Consider the following 22,542-nt stretch of genomic DNA (forward strand, 5'->3'; position numbering starts at 1 on the left):
AAAATTTTCCTACACCCAACGTTTGATTTTTATTGTAAATATAAAGGTTGCCCTGACAGGCAGAAGCAGCGCCGTGATGACGTCATCCCTGGTTACGTATACTCCGTGGTACATATACATCATCACATTATATAGCTGAAGGTACATTTGCAAGCACCCGTCGCCGTCACCATCGTCATGCTCACACAGCAGGGTGATTGGTGAAACTCGAGTCAGAGCATTCCAGTCGGTTCTTTTAATGCTATTCAATCGTCAAGTGGGCATATGCTCTGTGTAACAGGCATGTAGCAAAGCGATACGTAAGCATACCGCTACATTGCTTAGTGCCTTTGCAACCGAGGGGTCACACAATGGCTAATCTATATTCTTTTTCAACGTCGCTTTCCGAATCGCGTGTAGTGATATTGAAATAATAGGTTTTATAATGGTTTTAATTTTTATGCGCATTTTTTTTCACTGGTAGCTTCGATAGCTTAGTACTCCCCTCAGATGGATTCAGTGATCGCTGCCAGTTTCAGATGTGTATTGTACAGTCTTTGGTTGTATATACTCTCTAGTTTGAGAGCATTTGCGCTCTTTTTGTTTCTCTTTCTCTGGCAATCGCAGTCGCGCATTCACGCTGCGATGACGTTCACTGGTACTGTCAAAAACAAGCTCTCGCTAGTTTCGTTTCGGTGCTCGCTACGAATATGACGAATTTGTCTACAGACTCTCGCTGGTCTGTTATTGGTTTCGTTTCTACTGTTGTTGATATTGATATTGCTGCCTGAATCGTTCAGTTGCTTGAAGCTTGAAACGTGTAGTGACAGCTAGAAGAAGTAACAGCCAAGTGCGACAAGGGTAGAGTATCCACACGCGGTCTTCTGCATAGTTGGCAACCATAGTGAGAGTGAGTGAGAACAAGTCAAAGCTGATTACGTAGACCCCTCGGTGAGGGTTCAGGCACCAACACTTTCGCGTGACGAGGGGCTACCTATCTCTTTCGAGCCAGTATCGGCAAATATGCGGTAAAAGGGATAAGAAACCTGTTCATTAGTATGGATTAGTTTTCTACGTACGTGGTATTTGCTGTGTGGTAGTGAAAATTGTTGACGTGTGTACTTACTAACATTGCAGCGTTTATAGTGCTATTTTTTCCTGTAGATCGCTCTGCTCGTAGTGACGGAGCAGTATACGTAAGAGGTATGTAATTTTTGTAAACTTTTCGCTCGAAAACTTTTCTTCTAGTCAAAAATCTAATTCAATGTTATTCGGTGAATTGTTTTTGTGTATTACAATGAAAAAATGTCTATGCCTGTGGCGATAGTGGTTGCTCCAAGAAGAATCTTCAGATTAGTGATGAAAATCGGGGACTGCCCTGTGGAGAGCTCCTTCAAGTAACCAATATGCAGTCTGTTAGGTGTCGGAGAGTGGGAATATAGTAGGCAAAGATAGTTCCGAGTGATATTGATCTGTCGTTTGTCGCACGCTTCCATATTTACTAACTATAAATGAAATATTCGATTGGATTATTATTGCACTTCGTCACGATGTGAACTGATAGGGGCAAATATGTTACGCCAGGTACATATTTGAATGTCAAACGTAGATGTCAACAATCTAAATATCACACCTTTAAGGTTTGACCACTCATAAAGTCGGATAGAATTAATACACGTAACTACGTAATAAGTCTGAAAGACTGCCTGTCACTGCTGTTGTGAGTCTTACTGGTGTGACACATTTTGATAGCGAATTATTAGCATCGGGCTGATCTAATAGGAAAGATAAATATGGCGCTATCACGAGCGCCCAGCAGAAACACGCGTGACCGTTTTGCCAGCGATGTTCGAAAAGATTTAGTTAACATTCATCTAAGGTGTTTTGCATCCTTTGCACAAAGAAAGATTCGATCCTAAATTCGAAGGAATATCAGCACAGTGTAATCGATGCGACTATGGCAGCCACAAAACCGCAAAACCGGTCGTTGTTTTGGATGAATCATACTGTTATATCGTCGGTGCTTAGAATGATGGTATGAAAACAAGCTCTCGCCTAATGTTGATAGGTCGGTATTGTGCTGTGCAAAGTGCTAACGTAGGCCTTTTCGCTTCATTCGATCGTCGGTGTGTGCATTCGTTTCGTTCCCCGGTTACAGCGCAACGGAGCGTTGCCAACACCTTAATTCCTGGATTATTTCAAGGTTATTTGCCCATCCCGCCCCAATCTCCCCGGTTTGCTCGAACACGCGCGCCTCATTCTCAGTTTCTCTCTATTCTCGCTGGCCATTTCCAGGAGCCAGTGGAAAATTACAAGGAAAACGAGAGTCCTTGTATGCCTTCTAGCTTCGTTTACACTCTGGGTGGGTGCCGACGTGACGACGAGACTGGAGATGCACGCGTGTACAAGTGTAATGTTTTGATTTTCTCGTACCACTGTCACACCCCCAGAAACGCGCTGCTATTGCGAGCCGCAGCGACGTCGACTATGATGATGATGCGACGGTGATGATGCAAGCAGGTCTGCCCCTACCACATCGGCCATTGTCCACCCATCAGAGCAGCCAAGGTCGATGTTCCGGAGAGTGCGTTACTTTGATTGCCAACTCCCAATCACCTTCCTCCTGTGATGTTGAGCGGCCGGTCAGAACAGTGCCTTCGGAAAATTTGGTTTTCCCCAGAGTGTATGTTCAAGGGGCTATGTGATTTCTAGTGCTGACTTTGAAGTGCAGACTGGTCAATGGATAATGCTCTTCACCGACTTTCTTTTTCGGTTATCCAAGCTTTTTAGTCATAGCAGATGTTCTGCTATAATGCTTCTTTTCTAAATAAAGTGAATGATAGTTAATCGGTGATTGACGATTAGGTGTTTTAAGGGTTTTATGCGCTACACATTGCAATTATTGATGCTTGTGATTTGCATCAAACCAATTTTGTGCTTGTGTTGTATCCTTTAGGGAAAATAGCAGTGTAAAACAACTGGACTAATGAACAATTTTATTTATCTACTATCATAGTGGAGAACAATTTTTGCTCACTCAATTCTTCCTCTTGCTGAAGTTAAGATTATAGAAATGATGATTGAGTATTCGATTGTAATAAAGTTACTAATGAATGTTTGTAGGGAACGCTGCTTTTTTTTAAATATTATTTTAGAAAGTAGTAGTGCAATCAAACATGCTTAGTTGTTGGTGATATAGCATTTCAAAACGTTTAGCGTAGTTTTTTACGTATGTACAGCCAGATTCAATAATTGGCACACAACTGCATTCAAGTTATTAGTACAGTCAACTTTCGCTAATTGAACTGTCCTTAGCCCATTTAGTGAAAATCGTTCGTTAAGATGAAATGAGTCGTCATTGATTTTGTACATTTCAAAATCAGAAAAATAAAAATCGGACCGGAATAAAGTCAGACTAAGGAAGTTCATTTCGATTTTTAACTGGACCAAGCCGGAACCCGGGCTTCAATTTTCGTTCCGATGTTGAACACAGTGAATATACTAATTTTTTTTGAAACGATGGTTCTACAATTGATGGAGGGATGGTAGGGGAAAGTAATGAAATTTTTTTTGGGTAAGGAGGGGAAAGAGTGGAAAGGAAGGAGGGAGGGGGGGAGGGTAATAGGTAACTACGCTTAACAAGTTGTCGTTGTGACTCCTACCTCTTGTCCAATACTGGAAGGTGCATGGGTCGAACCAAGCTATAATCAGAGATTATAACCGGATTTGAACCCACTACACCCGCCAGGGCACATGGTTCGCTGGTACTCATGTACCTTTAAACCAGTGATGGCCAAACTGCGGCCCTTCAAGATGTTTTGTGCGGTCCGCGGACTGATTTGAGAGATAATGGACTTATGAGTCACTTTTTTTATGACACAGGAGTCACTCAAATTAGTTTCGTTTGATTCATTATGCAATTTCACTGATTCGGATCAATCACTGAGTGCAACCATTGATATATGCAATCAGTCTAAACTAAGCTAAGCTAAGACACAGGGGTCACTCAAATCAGTCGTAATGTCTCGTGCATTTTGTAATTTAGAATGGACATCATCATGGTGATCTCGTTTGGCCCGCACCATGCCTATGCCTGGGCACCACTGTTTTAAACCATAGAGGCCCTGGAGGAGCCACATCGACTACTTGTTAAGCGTAGCTACAAATAAACCCCCCTCCTCCCCTACCTCACCTCTCCGCTCTTTCTTCTCCATTCAAAAAAAAAAAAAAAAAATCATTGCTTTTCCCTACCGTCCCTTCATCAATATTGTAGAACCACCGTTTCAAAAACTATTAGGCTGAGCTGTCAAAACACATTAATCGTTTTTGTCGAAATCGTCGCAGAAACCAGAAAGGTTTATAAAAATATAAACTATATTAAATACAGAATCAAAGTGTACCTTAATCTTTTTGTTGTTGAAAATCATTTTTAGATTCTTTACCTAGTAAACAGCAGTATTTTATACAACAATGTTAACAAATATTGGCATTTTACCCTGTTTCACCGTGGAGCCTATACATTTCAAGAGCCCAGCGAAAAATGTACTGTCATAAATGATGTTTGACTTCGTTTTGGATGGGCTATATCCCAATTAACTGGAACACCATTAAAACGTAGCCCACTTTAAGACAGCCCAACGAGCAAAGGGTGACTGTACAAACTTAGATTCTATCCCCGAGCATGGTAAAATAAATTACCGAGATTGCAACAGATGAGATCTCGGCGATAATGATTTACCGAGATCGCGTAAATCGGTAACAACTGTCAAAATTTACCGAGAATCTCGGGTTTTTCTTGGGATTTCTTTTACCGAGAAAGTCGGGAATCAATTTTAAAAATACCGAATCTCCGAAAAGTAAATTGTCAAATTTTAATGTGAATTTCGGAAAACCGTTAAAAGAATATGCCATATTTCGGTAAACTATTTCGTGAAAAATTTACTTCGTAAATCAGAAACATTTTAAATAAAAAAAAATTTAAAGATTTCTTAAACCTGCATCGGGTATCCACTTTAACACGCTCGTAGAGCTTTTCAGTTACACAGTCAGACCCATGGTCAGAAATATCTTGGAAAATACGACAATCAGTAAAGTAGCAGGTATATAGGGGGTCATTCCAAAAATCAAAAATCGTGCGAGCGGTAGGAAAAAATTAAAGATTTTGCGCGCTAATAGCACCTAATAGCTTAGCGGTTTGCGGATCAATTTTAAAATTTTTTGCGTCCGGAAAATCTACGCATTAACCTCAATAAAGAAACCTATTGACTTCGAAATACGCTCTATTGAAAAATTGAAAATAATGAAGCATTGTCCAACTGGACATTCTCGCTTCGTGATTGGTTGGAAAAGACGCTATCATGGTTTTACGTGTTTTGACGTAGGACTACGTATTTGTTTACTGTACTGGAACTGGGTAGCACTTTGTAAAAATGAAAAGAGAAGTGTAACGTTTGAATGAAAGATTTCAAATGCTAATAACTACTGAACGAAACTGAACAATTTATATGTCGTTGGACGGATAAAATGATCAGCAATTTTATGACGGGGTAAGAAAGCAATTTTACGGAGGGAGTAAGAGGGGGGGCTCCTATACAAATGAAACACAAATATCCTACGAGAACTAATCAAGCAAAAGGAACCAAATATGGCATGTGGGGGTTGTGAAGGTAGGATTTTTTTCAATGGTGCACTGAGACCCCTTCCCCTTCGAAGAGGGGGGGGGGTCCTATTCAAATATTATACAAATTTCCTCATAACTCGAGAACTAATTAAGCAAATGAACCAAATTTCGCATGTGGGGGTTTTTGGAGGCATGAATTTAGTTTATGATGTTTTGAGACCCCTCACCCCTGTGGTAGGAAGATAAGGACTCTCATCAAATGAAACAGAAATTTTTGCGTATGAGACATATTTTCTGCTAGTAACCAGCGGTAAGCTGTGAAAGTAGACTAGTAAAACCTTCTCGGAGCAAAAGAAGTGAATCGACGCCACTAACTTACGTGCCTGTTGCCATTCATGTCAAAAGAGAAGGACATTCGAATGGCACGTCATATTTGCGATGAACGTGCTTTGGCTTTAATGTTATCTATAACCAAAGACCCTTTTAAAGGCCACACGCGAGTTAAAGCAAGATTATTGAAAGCTACGTCATCATGTCAAGCTACGCATAATCATAAATAATACAATAAACACAAGTTATTTGAAAAGAATCTCTATGTCTCAATGGTTACTTATGAACCCTCGGCCACGTATTTTCAAAGCCATCATTGAATTTGTAATACCCTTCAACATAAGGGAACGATTGGTAATATAAACAATCTTTAATTTCTGTGACGTAACAGGAAAGCAACAGTTTGTGCTTTTGATTTTGTTAAATTGTTTCCAAATGCACATAGAGATAACTCTGAAATCTATTGAGTATTGGACGTATACTTTGATACATGTTACATATGACGGATGTACATGTATACAGTCAGCTAAGAAAGTATTCGGACAGCAGCGTATAAATTTGTCTTTTATTAATATTGCCAAGTATTCTTACAAAGAATGGTCACACATATTTTTGAAAACAATGATCAACGAAAGCGTATTTAGATGCATGGTAATAATTAGGGAAAACGCTTTCCATTTAGAATATAGACTCCATATAATTCAAATTGCCTAAAAATGCAGCCAAAGAAGCATTCGGACAGTTGACAATTAGTTGAAATAAATGTCATTTCTCGCTTAACAGCTATCTTGCATAAGAACATCTACATTCTTGATCATTCTTGGGTTAAAATTAATTTCTCTAATATTCCTCTATGAATTGCTATGTGCTGCTGTCCGAAAACTTTTTTGGTTGACTACACGAAGAATCGAATTATTACGTGCATAGATAAATGTTATTAAAGAGACTTACTTAGTCCTACGTCACGTAACCGGTCGTGTCTTGTATACAACTCTTCTGATGTTTTAGAAATTGAAAAGAATTAATCCTGTCTGTCCCATGGTAGCACAGGTGCTCCATGACTTCCGATACTAAAATTAGCCCATAAAATTTTTGGGGCATTCTAATATGGATATTTTGATTTTATAACGTAGTAAAAACATTGTTTTACAAGCTGTATGGTTGCGTTTGACGAATTGCTAATTAACAGCTTTTTTACATGATCAAAAACTGTAAAACACCAAAACACCACTGGGACAGAGAGGGTTAAGTCGCAGGCGTAAATGGTTTTCATGCCGGGACTGGGAACCAAACTGTGCTCATGTGCGATTAATTGATTCAAAAATTATGAAAATTGAAGTTTTCTGGTAAAATAGAGTACCTGGAATATTAAATACATATTCATTTTCATTCAAAAGTCCATTGAATATGCCCAAAATGTCATGAAGTTCTGAGACCTTTCGACCCATTTTGTATGATAATTTTGAAAAATTCGCATGTATGTTTCGACATAACTCCGGAACGCTTCGATAGTTCTCCACAAAATTTGGCGTACGTGTTTCTTGATAGGGGAGGTTAAAGGTATTGGGAGGAGTATGGAGGCATTGCACAGTGGGTCCATACAAATGCTAACTAAGCCAAGAAAAACCTCAGGAATATTTTTAGGATCAAACTTTTCCGTTAATAATCGGATCCGTATACAAATAAGAAGGCGGTTTTTTCTTGTGTTTTTCCTGTCATTCTTTTTATCGGCAAAAATAGTTATGTGGATTTTTTCATGACCATGAATTAATATTCTTTTAAGATTTGTTGTCAAAGACGGACCATGCTGTACCATGTTGTACGTAAAAAAATATTTCATCGAGAAAAAAAATCAGAGGGGTTGTGTACAAGACACGACCGCATATATAGGTGACGCAGGACTACGTAAGTCTTTTTGTAGTATAGTAGCATGTATTCATGCTTGTAATCCTTCGATTCTTCGTGTATACATGCTATATGCAACATATATACATGCTACATGGGTTGTATGTAACATTTATCAAAGTAGTAACATTGCATACGCTCAATTCTCAAAAGATTGTGCATTTGAAAACAACGTACTTGTTTCATTTTTTCTGGCACACTTCCCTAACACAGACATCAAATTGGACTAGGTTTAATCGCGTTCGGAAGAAATCTGTTGGCACGAGGGAACTTTGTCACTCTTTCTGGCGTACTTCCCAAGCAAGGACATCAAAATGGTCTAGGTTTAACCGCGGTGGTAAGAAATCTTGTTGAAATGAGGAAACTTTGTAATTTGTTTTGGCTTACTTCCCAAGCACATATATCAAATTGGTATAGGTTTAAATCATCGTAAAGGATCTTACAACCAATCACGAAGCGAGAATTCTGGTAAAACATAGGTTCATTATTTTCAATTTTTCAATAGGTCAACATCAAGAATCCATACTTTTCTTCATTTGGGTCAATTCTTAGAAGATTCTCCGATCGATTGGTGTAAGAATATTGAAAATCGATCGGAAAACCGCTAAACTATTAGCGCACCTTTCATTTTTCGTGACGCTCGCATTTTTCGATTTTTTGGAATGACACCCTATCTCAAAACTTGCCGTAAGACGTAGTCCTACGTCAAACAATTTTTTACTAAATTTCTCGTGGATTGAGCCATTTGCATACACATACGGCAACCTTATAATATTTATTATTTATTATATTTCATATTCTATATTAACTATTATGAGTATGCTAACTAGACAAAATGATAATTAATACTGATAATTCCTTTCCATTACTGAGTTTTGCTATTTATTAGACTTGCACAATTCATATTTTTTACGGAATTAATTGTTGACCACCTCGTCTAATTTTCTAATAGAATTCCTTTTCACTCTTTAAACCGGCTTCAGTTAGCAGGTATTTTCAAGGGGTTCAACGTTATCAAAAAGCATTCTTATCAGGGCCATATGCAGAAAAAATATAGCCAGATAACATTATTTACATCGGAGGCATCTCCGACGTGACTTTGCAAAGATGAAAAAAGTAGAATTTAAAAAAACCAATTATTTAATTTTCCTCCTTGTTTTGCTCTTTCTCTCGCCCATGCTAACGCATCAGAAACAAGACGTTTAGTGGATCCGATTTCAAGGTCACTCATCGGTTGGACAGAGGGGTGCCCAAGCGGAGTGAATTTCCCCAGTTTCCGAATAAATATTTTCCCCGCGCACCAGCGCGTGGAGAAATTCTGTGTATTACCCAAACCGGTACCAACGCCGCCCTTACTGGCTAGAAGAAGGCAGGAAACTGCCACCACGGAATTTCAAACTGGCTGGGAACTCCCGAGGGTTGTGGCATCTGAAGCAGGAAGCTATGGACAATATGGTCGAGGAGAATGGATCATCCTCGCTAGATCCGTTGGCCAGCTCGGAACAGCACAACAACAGCAGTTCAAGCTCGGTAGGTGGAGCCGGATCGGCTAGCAACAATAACAACAGTTCCAACAATACCGAAAACCTAAACTCGTCGCCAAACGTCGTACAAATCATACCGGCATCGCAAAGCACCGGTGGTGGTGTACAGGTGAGTGGCGATTTTTTTCTATGTTTCCATATTTTAGTTGATTCAAGTGACAGCGAACAGTTGACGCATAAATCCGCTTGCAATTCATGCAATGCAAATTATAAATTTATGACCTACAACACTTCTTTATCCTAAAATGTTATCTGGTACCCGAACAGTGTTTAGTTAAACAATGTTACATATATGAAATAAGCAATCTAATTATTTAAAAGCAAATTTGCAATACTATCAGAAGATATTGCATTTTTTTTTAAATAAAACTAGTCAGCCTATTGACACACCGTCGGATGCACAACGCATTACAGGGGATAGCCTCGAGTGTTGGTCCGTGACTCAATCGATGTTTGTTGTTGCTAACCACCAACAGCAACAACAACAGATCTAACAGCAAACGATACGACGAGGGCTTGACTTGGCTTTGCGTAAATAATAAAAAAAAATTTTGCTTTCTGATAAACTTCAATCATTATATGTATTTACTTTCCTTCGACAATATACGCCATCTGATACCGGGCCGCGGGATGTCGTCATCTTTGGGAATTTACTTTGTTTCTTGCATCATTATGAGCGCATATGAAATCGAATGGAACCATCCACTGAGCACTTCTCGGGGGGCTGAGAGGTTGCGTGATTGGGCGAGAAGACAATTAAATAGTTGCCGACGCATTGGCGGTGACACATGCCGCTCTAAAATGACGTCATTCCGCGACCGAACGACAGACAGACGATGGACAAAGCAAGGGGAATCGTTTTGCATATTTTATTATTTATTGTTGTTGGTGATTTATTTATATTTTTATATATAGGGGGACCCGGGGCAAGATGAGCACCCGGGGCAAGATGGGTACCCCTTCATTCCACAGCTACAAAACAGCTATTTGTTATAAAACTCCCACAAACTATTAAATTGTGTTGAAACGAAGTAATGTTTTAGCGTTGAACATAAAATATCACGCGCTTGTTGGAAAAATTCCATGAAATAAAATATCGTTCTGACAGCCTTGATTTCTTATAACATTTTGCCATCAGAAAATAAGCATTTTAAATAAATAAAAGATGCTTATTTATAACTTACAGCCCTTTTACGATTGAACAACATGTACTTTCCCAATTGAATCGGTAAAAAATATTTTCTAGTGATTCTTTTATATTTTGTAACAGTTTAAAAATATGTCGTTTTGCTGGGGTAAAATGAGCACCATTTCCCGGGGCAAGATGGGCACCCTTAAACTTTACAACATAGCTTGCAAAAACAAAAATTGGGGCCAAATTCAATTATTTTCATTGTTATAAATGTTTTTGGGACGAAAACGGTTAACGAACAACGTTCTTCGAGCTGTCGTTGACACGTTGAATGTGAAAGGTTATTTCATTAGAAGATACGGAAGAAACGCAAAAAAAACTATGGCATGCCGATGTAAACTCTTGAATGATATCCCAAAATGCTTGAGCAGGTAACGAATACCAATGAAATGAGGCCATTTAAAATCATATTCAGCAAGAAACGAGAGAAAGCGATAATCCATCACATCCTTGAAATTAAAAATGCTAGTATGGAGTGATCCCTTGGAGCTTTGGCACTCAAACTAGCAAAACAAAACAAAAATTCTCATTCATTCGATAAAAATGCAATGGTTTTTCTTAAACAGCCATACAAATTTATAAATTTCAAAAACAGTTATGCAACTTTAGCCTCGAATCCCTTAACAATCTTCAGTCCCTAAAGCTCGAAACTTAAAAGTGACTATTGGTAAACTAATCGAGTTGCTTAAAAATGTTACCCCACCACCGGCTTTTTCATCTAATACGACGCTTTTGGAACTAATGTTTAGTAATAAAATCTTTACTAAAAACTAGGAACGTAACTTTAAGCAAAAAATTCATTTATTAAACAGGTGCCCATCTTGCCCCGTGGGGGTGCTCGTCTTGCCCCGATATGCTTCAGGCGGGTGAAAAAACAACTATTTTCTTATTACATTTTTTTCAATATAGTTTCAAATATTTTAAATCAAAATTGTATAGGAAAGTTAGATGGATAATAGAACAACTGTTTAGCAACGGTTAGCTGAAGAAAAATCGTGCTTTTTATAACCAAAACTGAAGCTGAGCTTAGGGTGCTCATCTTGCCCCGGGTCCCCCTACAGAGTAGTTTGGATTGGAGTCTTATTTCTTCCGCTGATTCGGAGTGCTGCGCTCATGGCAATAATAATTAGACCATCTTCGAATTGCAGAATACATTAGCGTTTGGTGTCTAATTGATTCTAATCTTTCGAGCAGTTCTCGATATGCGGCCGAAAGTGTGTAAACGCTGAACGCCGTGTATGCACTGCTCGTTGAGTTTATTGCTCCTGGGGCGATTTGCGGAGCGTGTATTATTGTTCATCATCCGTTGGGTTATGAATTTTTCGCGCGCTGCAGGAAAGCTAAACTGTAATTAATGATTGTGGAGTTTCCAATCGCCTCTTCGCTTTGCTCTTTGCCAGCTCGTTTTGCGATTGCCAAAATTAGTTTGCGGGATTTTCCTCGTCTTTGATTGATCAGTTATCGGGGGTCTGTATACTTGAGGCTTAAAGTGAATTGTTTGTGAAGGGTTGTCTGTTGAGTTCTCCTTCGATTTAGAAATCTCATATCACGTGGTTGAGACGCAAAACTACGCCTAGCGATATTCTCGCAGTGAAACTGTCATATTGCGAACGTTCCTGCTCGAATGACGTAAACCGTGCAAATTAAGCACGTAAATATAGCAACGTCAGTCAGCTTCGGTTCCGAAGTTATCTGCCTTATTGGTGTGGCTAAACATAGCGTATTCATTTCGAAACCAAAATAAGGTGCACATGATAAACCATTTTCAGTCAGAAATCCAATTTCGATTGTTTTTCTCTTCAATGTTTTTATTACGCTCTGGAACAATGTTATAATTGTTAGAATTCTTTTTACAGATTTGTAACATTCTATTTACGGCCTGTTGCGATGGATTTTGCGGATTTATCCAGGAAATTGGCATGAATATTTGAGAAAATGTTGCCCCAATATTTTTTGTGCTTAATGAATAGTGGCAAACATACCATGGCAAACCAACGGGCGGTGGCAAAAGTATTAATGAGTTTTCCCGTATGCGAACATTATGTTTTATTGAAGTTTGTGTTTATTCTACTACGCCTATTCGTCACGGCCTTATAAAGGGTAAAAATATAAATATAGAAGACTTTTATTAGTCCATCGCGCTGCAGTATTTTGTACAATGCCTGTGGAACGTTAACTTTATCTCGGTATAATTTCGAGATTGTGGCAATAACGAAAGTTATTGTTTTCAGCAAGGTTGATCAGCAGACTAGGGTCTTTATCGGTGGACAAAGTTTCATAAGTTTTTCATCACGTAGCGTTAGTATTCGGATGAATTCTGTTCTGTTTTAGTATGCCTATGAATCGAAGATGGTGCGAATAACAGAAGGTTAATTGCATAACATATGTCCTATAGTATAACTAAACATGATCTCCAGTCAAGTATCTCATACAAATATTATAGAAATAAATAAACATATCTCATATTTTGTACATCATACATTTAATGTCATCGGGGCCAGTCCCGGTCTATTGGTTAGCATTCACGCCTATCACGCCGAATCCCAACCCCGTAGAAGTCAATGACCTAAAAGTGTAAAAGTGACTATAATCTAACAAAAACAAAAAAAATTTAGTGTCATCGACAAAGCCGTCCTACTCGGCAAAACAGTCAGAAATTGGGCAATCCACTAGCTGCCGGGAACTAAGCGCGCTTACTACAGATGAATTTTATGTTTCTCTGTGCAGCCACGTGCTTCAATTCTCGAAGATGGATGAGGCAAGATACGCTCAACCGCCAGAGGCCGTCACCGCGGTGCTAGGTGAAGCGCCGTCATCGCGGTGAAGAAACCCCGAGTCCACGAAATTACTGGTCTGACTGGCTGGGCCGGCAAGCGATGTAGAGGTGGAAAACAGAGCTTGGGAAAACTGACTGGCATTACCACGGGAAATATCGTCATGCGCTGAGTGAGTTGACTACGATCCTGGGGAGAAAAAATAGGAGGAATGGAGTTCGGGAAACACTAGAACAACTATTCCAGGTTAATGCCACGTGCAAGTTCTTTGAGAAGGTGAACCAGTTTCTACATACCGGAACCTGATTTGTGAAGATACATAGGGAAAAGCTTGGTCACAAACAAGCGCAAAGTGCTGTACACTGGCATACGAGGTGAAAATGTCACTCGAGAAAGAGGAGTTGAATTCTTACCGAGTCCAGGGGCACATGTGGCCCTGATGAAGTGGGAACCGATAAACGAAAGAATAATCATTGCCAGATTCGGAATACGGGTTAGAAACCTTACAGCAATCAAGTGCTATGCGCCAACCGATGCTGCCGCCTAGCAGAAGAAATAGAGTTTCTACAGCCAGCTGAACTGCGTGGTTGAGAAAATCACGAAGGGGGACATCCAAATCCACTTGGGCAACTTCAACGCGAAGATTGGCTGAAACAACGTAAACCTTGAACGTGTCATGGGACGCCATGGCCAGATGAGCGAAAGCGGAGAGCTGTTTACAGAATTTTGTGGTAATAACAACATGGTCATTGGTGGATAGCTCTTTCCCCATAGACCAGTACATAAAGTCGCGTGGGTTTCCCGCAACGGCCGACAATGAGTGGAGGAGTGGATTTCGAATGAAACTTGGAGGAAGATCGACGAGCGGAGAGAGATGAAAGCCGGCATTGAGTGAGCGCGTACCAGATCGGCTAAGACAGTTGCCCGTCAACGATACGCCGAATTAGAGAAGGCTGTTAAACAAGCTTGTAGGCGGAACAAGAGAGCCTGGACTAACTCCCTAACCGAACAAGGGGAAACCGCCACCGTCAATGGTGATATCCGTTTGTTGTACGATATTTCTCGCTGCCTTAGTAGTGCCAGGATGAATACAAAGATGCCGCTAAAGGACAGATCAGCTACTGACAGCTACTAACTATTCACAGCTCCTGACTGACCGTACAGAACATCTTAAGCGATGGACTGAACATTTTGAACAACTCTTCCGAGTTTCAAATGTCAGAGACCAACAAAACCAGCAGCGAGTGCCGCCAACAGTTCGACGGATTAATCGCGTCAATTCGAAGGCGCCATCGCTGGATGAAATTGAAGCAGCCATTAAGAGTATGGAATCCAATAGAGCGCCAGGGATAGACAGCATTTCAGCCGAAATGCTCAAAGCTTACAAAGCTTAGCTTAGCTTAATCTTTGTCAGCCCAGATGATGCATCAGCTTTTCAGCAATATATAGGAAACTGCAACTTTGCCGGTGGACTGGATGCTGGGCATATTGGTGAAAGTCCTTAAAAAGCAGACCTAATGCGGTAACTGGCGTGGCATCACATTGCTCTGTTTTACTCTCAAAGTATTCTGTAAGGTCATCCTCAATCGGATCCAACAGAAGGTCGACGCTACTCTCCAGCAGCAGCAAGCTGGATTCCGTGCTGGCCGATTACGTGTAGACCATATCACAACGCTCTGCATTATATTGGAGCAGATCAACGAATTCTAGGACTCTCTTCTGCTGATGTTCGTTGACTTCGAAAAGGCGTTCGACCGACTCAACCATGAAAACATATGGGGCGCACTTAGATCTAGAGGAGTTCCAGATAAGCTAGTCCATCTTATCGAGGCTCAGTACGAGGCGTTCTCGTGCAAGGTTTTGCACGACGGCGTCTTGTCCGACCCAATAAGGGTTACTGTCGGCGTGAGACAGGGCTGCATTTTATCACAGCTGCTGCTTCTCATCATTATGGATGAATGTTCGTTAAAGCAATTGACAGTAGACCAAATCGACGATTGCCTTGGAATCCTCTAACGATGAAGATAAATGACCTCGACTTAGCCGACGATATTGTCTTGCTCGCACTACGCCGAAACGATTTGCAGAGCTAGTTAAGTGACCTCTACGAGAGCTCCCAGGCAGCAGGTCTCACAGTTAATGTATCAAAAACTTAGTCTATGGTAGTGAACTGACACTAGCCAAACCTGTAGTCTTCTACAGATTTGAGACTGTAAACTTGTCTACGGAAGACATACGTACACTTGCTGTTTTCGAAAAAAGGTGTTGCGGACTATTGTTGACGGAATACAGATGGAAAGCGAAGAGTGGCACAGGCATATGAACCATGAGCTACAGGCACTCTTTGGAGAAATATTCATCGTAGAACTGGCGAATGTCGAGAGTTTACACCGGGCGTGCCACGTCGTGGGGATGCCGAACAACAATGTAGTGAAATCTGTTCCCTTCAGCAATGAATATGGTTAGATGCTAGATGACTCGACCAGATCAAAGCTGACGCGAGTGTCGAGGGGCTCATGTAACGAGTATCTCAGGACCGAATACAGTGAAGATGAGCCGATACAGCACAAGCCATCGCCGTTCTGAGCTGCCAAGAAGACCATCTTTACAGGGTAGTTATCCGGCAATCTTGCTACATGCCCTGTCCATCGTATCTGTCCAACATTAGCCACTTTTTGAATACTGGGTTTACCATAAAGCTATGTGAGTTCATGGTAAATCCTCCGCGTCCATACTCCGTTCTCCTGTACGCCGCCGAAGATCGTTCCACAGACTAACAGACGTAACATTAAAGCCTCATTCCATCGTCCATAAAAACGATCATTTCAAATTTTCGCTTAGGCCAAGACTCAAACAACAGTCGCTGCGCGAGAACGCCGCTCGCCTGCGCTGGCGCTGTTGTCAGATAATATGCAAGTAACTTTATAGCATTGCTAAATTTATAGCAACCTACTCTGCGTAGCGCGAGGACTGCACCAGGTGATGCTAGTGTTTTTTCCAAGTTTTAGGGGTCTCATTGAAACGATGTTTTGTTAAAAAATTTGTTCGAAGTGTTATGTCTGTTAGTCTGTGACCGTTCTTAGCAATCATCTTTCAAAAACTCCGAGCACTCTCAGGTCCTCCTCGAGCATTGTCCACGTTTCACGTCCGGTGAGAACTAACGGGCTAATAAGTACCTTGTTACAAAATAACTAAGGTAACAAACCCTACAGTACAATCTTAGGCTGTTTGACCGCAATTTTTTTAAAGCACGACATTCGCTGATGATACGCCTCTGAATCTCACGGCTGATGTCATTGTCTGTCGCTAATGTTATTACGTCTTGCGTAGTGTACGCAACAAGTGCAGTGCCGATATTACATTCGACCATCACCTTATTATTGCTGAGTTATACTTACGCGTCGCACATGTCAAGCGATGGGAGGAGAAAGTTAGGAGTTGTTACGACGTTTGACGATTGGAGAAACCTGAGGCGCAAAGGGCTTTGTCGAACAACTTGAATCCCGAGCCTTGGAGTTGCCTTTATCACAACCAGTGACGAAGCCCTTGGCAAAGTGCGCAGTGGGCGGAGGAAGTGAATTTCGCATGAAGCATGGAGGACGATAGACGAGCGTAGAGAGGCATTGAGCAAGCGTGAACCAGAGCGGTTAAGCTACCCATCAACGATACGTTGAACTGAAAAGGGCTTTTAAACCAGTTTGTAGGCAGGACTAGAGAGCCTGTATTAACTCCCATGCCGAAGAAGGAGAAACCACCGACGCAAATGGTGATATCCGTTTGCTGTACGATATTTTTCGCCACCTTAGTGGTGCAATGATAAATACTAAGATGCCTTTAAAAAACAGAACTGGTCAGTTACTGACTGACCGTACAGAACAGAGGTGCAATGATAAATACTAAGATGCCTTTAAAAAACAGAACTGGTCAGTTACTGACTGACCGTACCAGAGCGGTTAAGCTACCCATCAACGATACGTTGAACTGAAAAGGGCTTTTAAACCAGTTTGTAGGCAGGACTAGAGAGCCTGTATTAACTCCCATGCCGAAGAAGGAGAAACCACCGACGCAAATGGTGATATCCGTTTGCTGTACGATATTTTTCGCCACCTTAGTGGTGCAATGATAAATACTAAGATGCCTTTAAAAAACAGAACTGGTCAGTTACTGACTGACCGTACAGAACAGCTTATGAGAATGACTGAACATTTTAAACAACTTTTTCGAGCTTCAAATATCAGAGACCAATAAAACCAGCAGAGCGTGATGGCAATAGTTTGTCGTATTAATCGCGTCAACTCTAAGGCCCCGTACAGAGTAAACGCGACAGCGATGCGACACGACTTCGCTTTCATGTTGCTAAATGTTGCTAAAAAACAACAGTCGCTGCGCGAGAACGCCGCTCGCCTGCGCTGGCGCTGTTGTCAGATAATATGCAAGTAACTTTATAGCATTGCTAAATTTATAGCAACCTACTCTGCGTAGCGCGAGGACTGCACCAGGTGATGCTAGTGTTTTTTCCAAGTTTTAGGGGTCTCATTGAAACGATGTTTTGTTAAAAAATTTGTTCGAAGTGTTATGTCTGTTAGTCTGTGACCGTTCTTAGCAATCATCTTTCAAAAACTCCGAGCACTCTCAGGTCCTCCTCGAGCATTGTCCACGTTTCACGTCCGGTGAGAACTAACGGGCTAATAAGTACCTTGTTACAAAATAACTAAGGTAACAAACCCTACAGTACAATCTTAGGCTGTTTGACCGCAATTTTTTTAAAGCACGACATTCGCTGATGATACGCCTCTGAATCTCACGGCTGATGTCATTGTCTGTCGCTAATGTTATTACGTCTTGCGTAGTGTACGCAACAAGTGCAGTGCCGATATTACATTCGACCATCACCTTATTATTGCTGAGTTATACTTACGCGTCGCACATGTCAAGCGATGGGAGGAGAAAGTTAGGAGTTGTTACGACGTTTGACGATTGGAGAAACCTGAGGCGCAAAGGGCTTTGTCGAACAACTTGAATCCCGAGCCTTGGAGTTGCCTTTATCACAACCAGTGACGAAGCCCTTGGCAAAGTGCGCAGTGGGCGGAGGAAGTGAATTTCGCATGAAGCATGGAGGACGATAGACGAGCGTAGAGAGGCATTGAGCAAGCGTGAACCAGAGCGGTTAAGCTACCCATCAACGATACGTTGAACTGAAAAGGGCTTTTAAACCAGTTTGTAGGCAGGACTAGAGAGCCTGTATTAACTCCCATGCCGAAGAAGGAGAAACCACCGACGCAAATGGTGATATCCGTTTGCTGTACGATATTTTTCGCCACCTTAGTGGTGCAATGATAAATACTAAGATGCCTTTAAAAAACAGAACTGGTCAGTTACTGACTGACCGTACAGAACAGCTTATGAGAATGACTGAACATTTTAAACAACTTTTTCGAGCTTCAAATATCAGAGACCAATAAAACCAGCAGAGCGTGATGGCAATAGTTTGTCGTATTAATCGCGTCAACTCTAAGGCCCCGTACAGAGTAAACGCGACAGCGATGCGACACGACTTCGCTTTCATGTTGCTAAATGCACAGTCCTGCTTCGGGCGAAAAAGGGCTGCGCGTGTAACTACAGCATTCTTGCTGTCGCGTCGCATGTCGCGTGCACTCTGGCGGTACCCTAAAGCACCGTTGCTGGCTGAGATTTGAGCAGCAATCACGCGTCTGAGACGAGGCTACGCAAGAATCGCCACCTGCAATATATCCTTTGTGCCAAGTGGCCTGACAACTGGATATCCAACGAGGAACTCCATCGTCGATGTCATTAACGACTGATAGCAACAGAAATTCGAGAAAGTAGGTGGAAGGAGACCTTGAGGAACGAGATTTGTAGAGAAGCACGCGACTGAAATCCGCAAGGACAGCGAAGAGACAGACCTTTTGTTGATGCAGCTTAGCCAACCACATCCGGGGCTCTATTCTCACAGTCACCTCACCTCACTTTACTTCTCTCACGCGCCCTATTCTCACAGTCACCTCACCTCACCTAACGGCTCCCCGTTTGATTTGTACAGTCACCCAGGTGAGCGGGGTCACCTAGGTGACTGAGAATCGCAAATTGTCACCGGACCCCGGGCGGTTCACGAGAACCTAGTGATAGGTGAAAGCCATGACGGGTACCGTTGAAGTGGAGAAATATGTACGTTTACAATGCTTACACTCAATCCTCAACCCGCAAATTGGATTCCGAAAAATTTCTACCGTGAAACTTTTCCAGCACTCCTGTTACGACGCTGCGATGTCGAAATATTAGGAACAAATTTACCTAAAAGTGAAGTTTGTAAATTTGTAGACCTTGGACAATGATAAAAGCCCCTTTCATTACAGTTTGTCAACGAAAAGCCGAATTTTCTGGAAACTTCCTGGACTATGAATTAATTAGCGATTTTTTAAAATGTTGATCTTGTGCGAAAAGGAACAACTATCCAAAATTGAACAAAATCGGAGCACTTTTGAATTTCAACAGTACTTTTTTTATGCAATTGCTGCATATCAACGCATATCGTATGTGCTGGTCGAATTGACGGTTTCCTATTCACTGGGAGTGATAAAATTCTGCTTTCAAACTCAATAATTGAGTCTCAATTTGCTACTTCAGACGCTACCCGATTAGTTGAGTATGCCTGCTCAAATTTCTTAAACAATTTTGTAATATTACGACAGCGACGATCGCTATCGTCATAATATTCAACAAAACGCTCTCGTCCGATCCTGGGAACAGAACACTTCATTCGTTCCATTGAATTCCTTTGGTATACCTAATCATTTGCCAGGTTTTGTGAAAATAGGACGCTAAATTGAAGGCAAGTGTGGTACTGGATTTTCTAAGGAAAATACATTTCCATACTCAGCAGCATGTTCAGTTCATGTTATGTCACTTATGTGCGAATTGTCCTCGTGATATATCGACCGACTTTTTAAGGTACCTATAACATTTAAGAAAAATATCTACCAAATAGCTGTCTAGGCTGATTTATATATTTTGGACAAGCGTTACGCGTACTCTATTTTGAACTTTTACGGCAAAATCAAATGGAAATGTCCAAAATAGAGTAGGCGTAATGCTTGTCCAAAATAGATAAATCACCCTAGTCCCAAAGAGCACAGAATGAACAAAATATTTTGAACCACGAAAATTTGATTTCGACAACCGACTCGTATCACTGTTTCGGTATTTTGGTTTTTATACACCATGTGTTGACATTAATTTTATTAAACTCGTCATCCATTACGTCATCGGACAGTTGTAACGAGTTGGCAACTACGAATTGATAGGCTATTATACATTAGGATTAGATTTTTTTTCCTTAACTGGAGGAGAACAACAGTTCATTCCAGAGTGATAACGGCTCCCGATAAACACGTTTGTCATTGTCAATTGATCTAATGCAGTATCCTCGCTTTTAGGCACATTCAGTGATACAACAGAACCAGCAGTCGGTGATACAGACGGCGGCCGGTCAGATACCCACGTTACCCAGAGGCGTATTATTAGTGTGTAACAAACCCAGCTCAGTAATTCACACCACACAAGGTAGTTTGCAGGCTATACAGGTGAGTGATAACCTTCAGTATTCTCAGTTTTTTACCTCAACCAAAGGGATGACGAAAAAATTTGGTACGTTCGCAGATTAAACCAGAGCCGAACGTTGGCAGCGGCGGAAGTATAATGACAGACACCAACAGTGACGACACGCTGTCGGACGATGAGACGCCCAAGAAGCGAAGGGATTTACTAACTCGACGACCATCCTATCGTAAGATTCTGAGCGACCTCGGCGGAGCGGAAATTGGTATGTTTTGGTTGTTCCGTTTCCTCCCTGGCCTATACCACAGTCCGATCCGTGTCAACCACATACACACTCGTACCTTTTTCCCTTCCCTCCATCCATTCAACAAAACCATTTAATCACTTATTCCACACATCATCGTACCGTTCATCAATACCACCCAAAACATCCTCGTTTTTTAGTTTAATCCCGAGTTTAGTTTCCGTTTTCATTTATTTTCTTATTTCTTCTGTGACTTGGTGCATGCTCCGCTGTTATGCTCTAGTGTTTATTGCAGTTCTTGCCTCTAATGGTTATGGCTTCTGGGTCGTAGACTTCTTCTTCCCATTTTTGTCCTCAGTTCCCCTCTCCTCTTATCTTTTTAGTTCGTACAAAACAGGAAAAACCGTACCGTTATCACGGAATCTGCCGGGGTCCCAATTTTTTATTATCATTCATATAATACGATTCAATTTATATATTCATATATACAAAATGCCTACTTACTCACCTTAGTAATCGTTTATCTCGGCGAGGACTCTCGAATGGTTCAGAGCCAAACCAGCAGTCACTATCGCAGAGAGCCGTCGCCAAGATAAAGCCGCAGTGCACGTAGATTTGAGTTTTGCATGGATTAAACTAACACTCTAGAAGCTTATTAGCACTATTTAGCATATATGCTATGACTGTTTGTTTCCGGCGAAGAGAATAAAAAACTGGCAAAAGGAACGTGTCGTTTCTACCCATTTTTTGATGCTATTTGTTTTTTTTTTGAAATGATTGCACAGTAATCTGTGCGTAATTTCGTAACAAAGAATAGAATTATTACTTTTGGACCTGTCGTCTTTATCAACATAATTTTCTTTCCGACAGTCATAATTTTTAAGACTGATTTTTCAATTATTGCAATGTGACTGATGCACAATTTGTTCAGCTTCCTGAAATTTGGCTTGAAATTTCGCGATTAAAAATTTGTTTTTTTATTGTAGTCTTATCTTATCGTTGTTTCTCCGTTACCACAAAATTTTCCGAACTTCAGTGAGTTTTCATTTAAAAGCTCTGACCAAAAAGAGTGAGACCGATGTTTTTTTGTGGCTGGTGACTACGTGTAAACGGGTTGAAGAGTAAACCACGTGCTTTTCAATTCATTTTGTCTAAATTTTCACATTTAATTGTTTTCGTGTCAAACTCGTCAAGTTATTTTTTTTAACTAAATTAGCATTCGGTATTCAAAAATGGCGGAGACAAGCTCAATTGATACGTTCCATCATTGGCGAATTGATCAAAAATCTAGAATATTTAGCAAGTAAAAAGTAGAATTTCATACGACAATGTTAACAATCATACGACAATGTTAATAATATTTTGGCATTTTTAATTGT

The 22,542-nt window shown here is 40.9% G+C and overlaps 1 protein-coding gene across 4 annotated transcripts in view; it reads left to right on the forward strand.

Moving 5' to 3' along the window:
* Positions 1–623: 623 nt before the first annotated feature.
* LOC128732403 (cyclic AMP response element-binding protein B) overlaps positions 624–22,542 on the forward strand; it is a 32,805-nt gene continuing 10,886 nt past the window's right edge. The window contains exons 1-5 of one of the 4 annotated variants that reach the window (XM_053825653.1): positions 624–1,054; positions 1,117–1,182; positions 9,026–9,487; positions 20,799–20,945; positions 21,022–21,184. In XM_053825653.1, the coding sequence (XP_053681628.1) occupies positions 9,278–9,487; positions 20,799–20,945; positions 21,022–21,184 (520 nt within the window). In that variant the 5' untranslated portion in view covers positions 624–1,054; positions 1,117–1,182; positions 9,026–9,277. The other 3 variants (XM_053825673.1, XM_053825661.1, XM_053825666.1) reach the window with 3 other exon arrangements.

The sequence above is a fragment of the Sabethes cyaneus genome, chromosome 1 (assembly GCF_943734655.1).
Source record: "Sabethes cyaneus chromosome 1, idSabCyanKW18_F2, whole genome shotgun sequence".
Lineage (NCBI taxonomy): Eukaryota > Metazoa > Arthropoda > Insecta > Diptera > Culicidae > Sabethes > Sabethes cyaneus.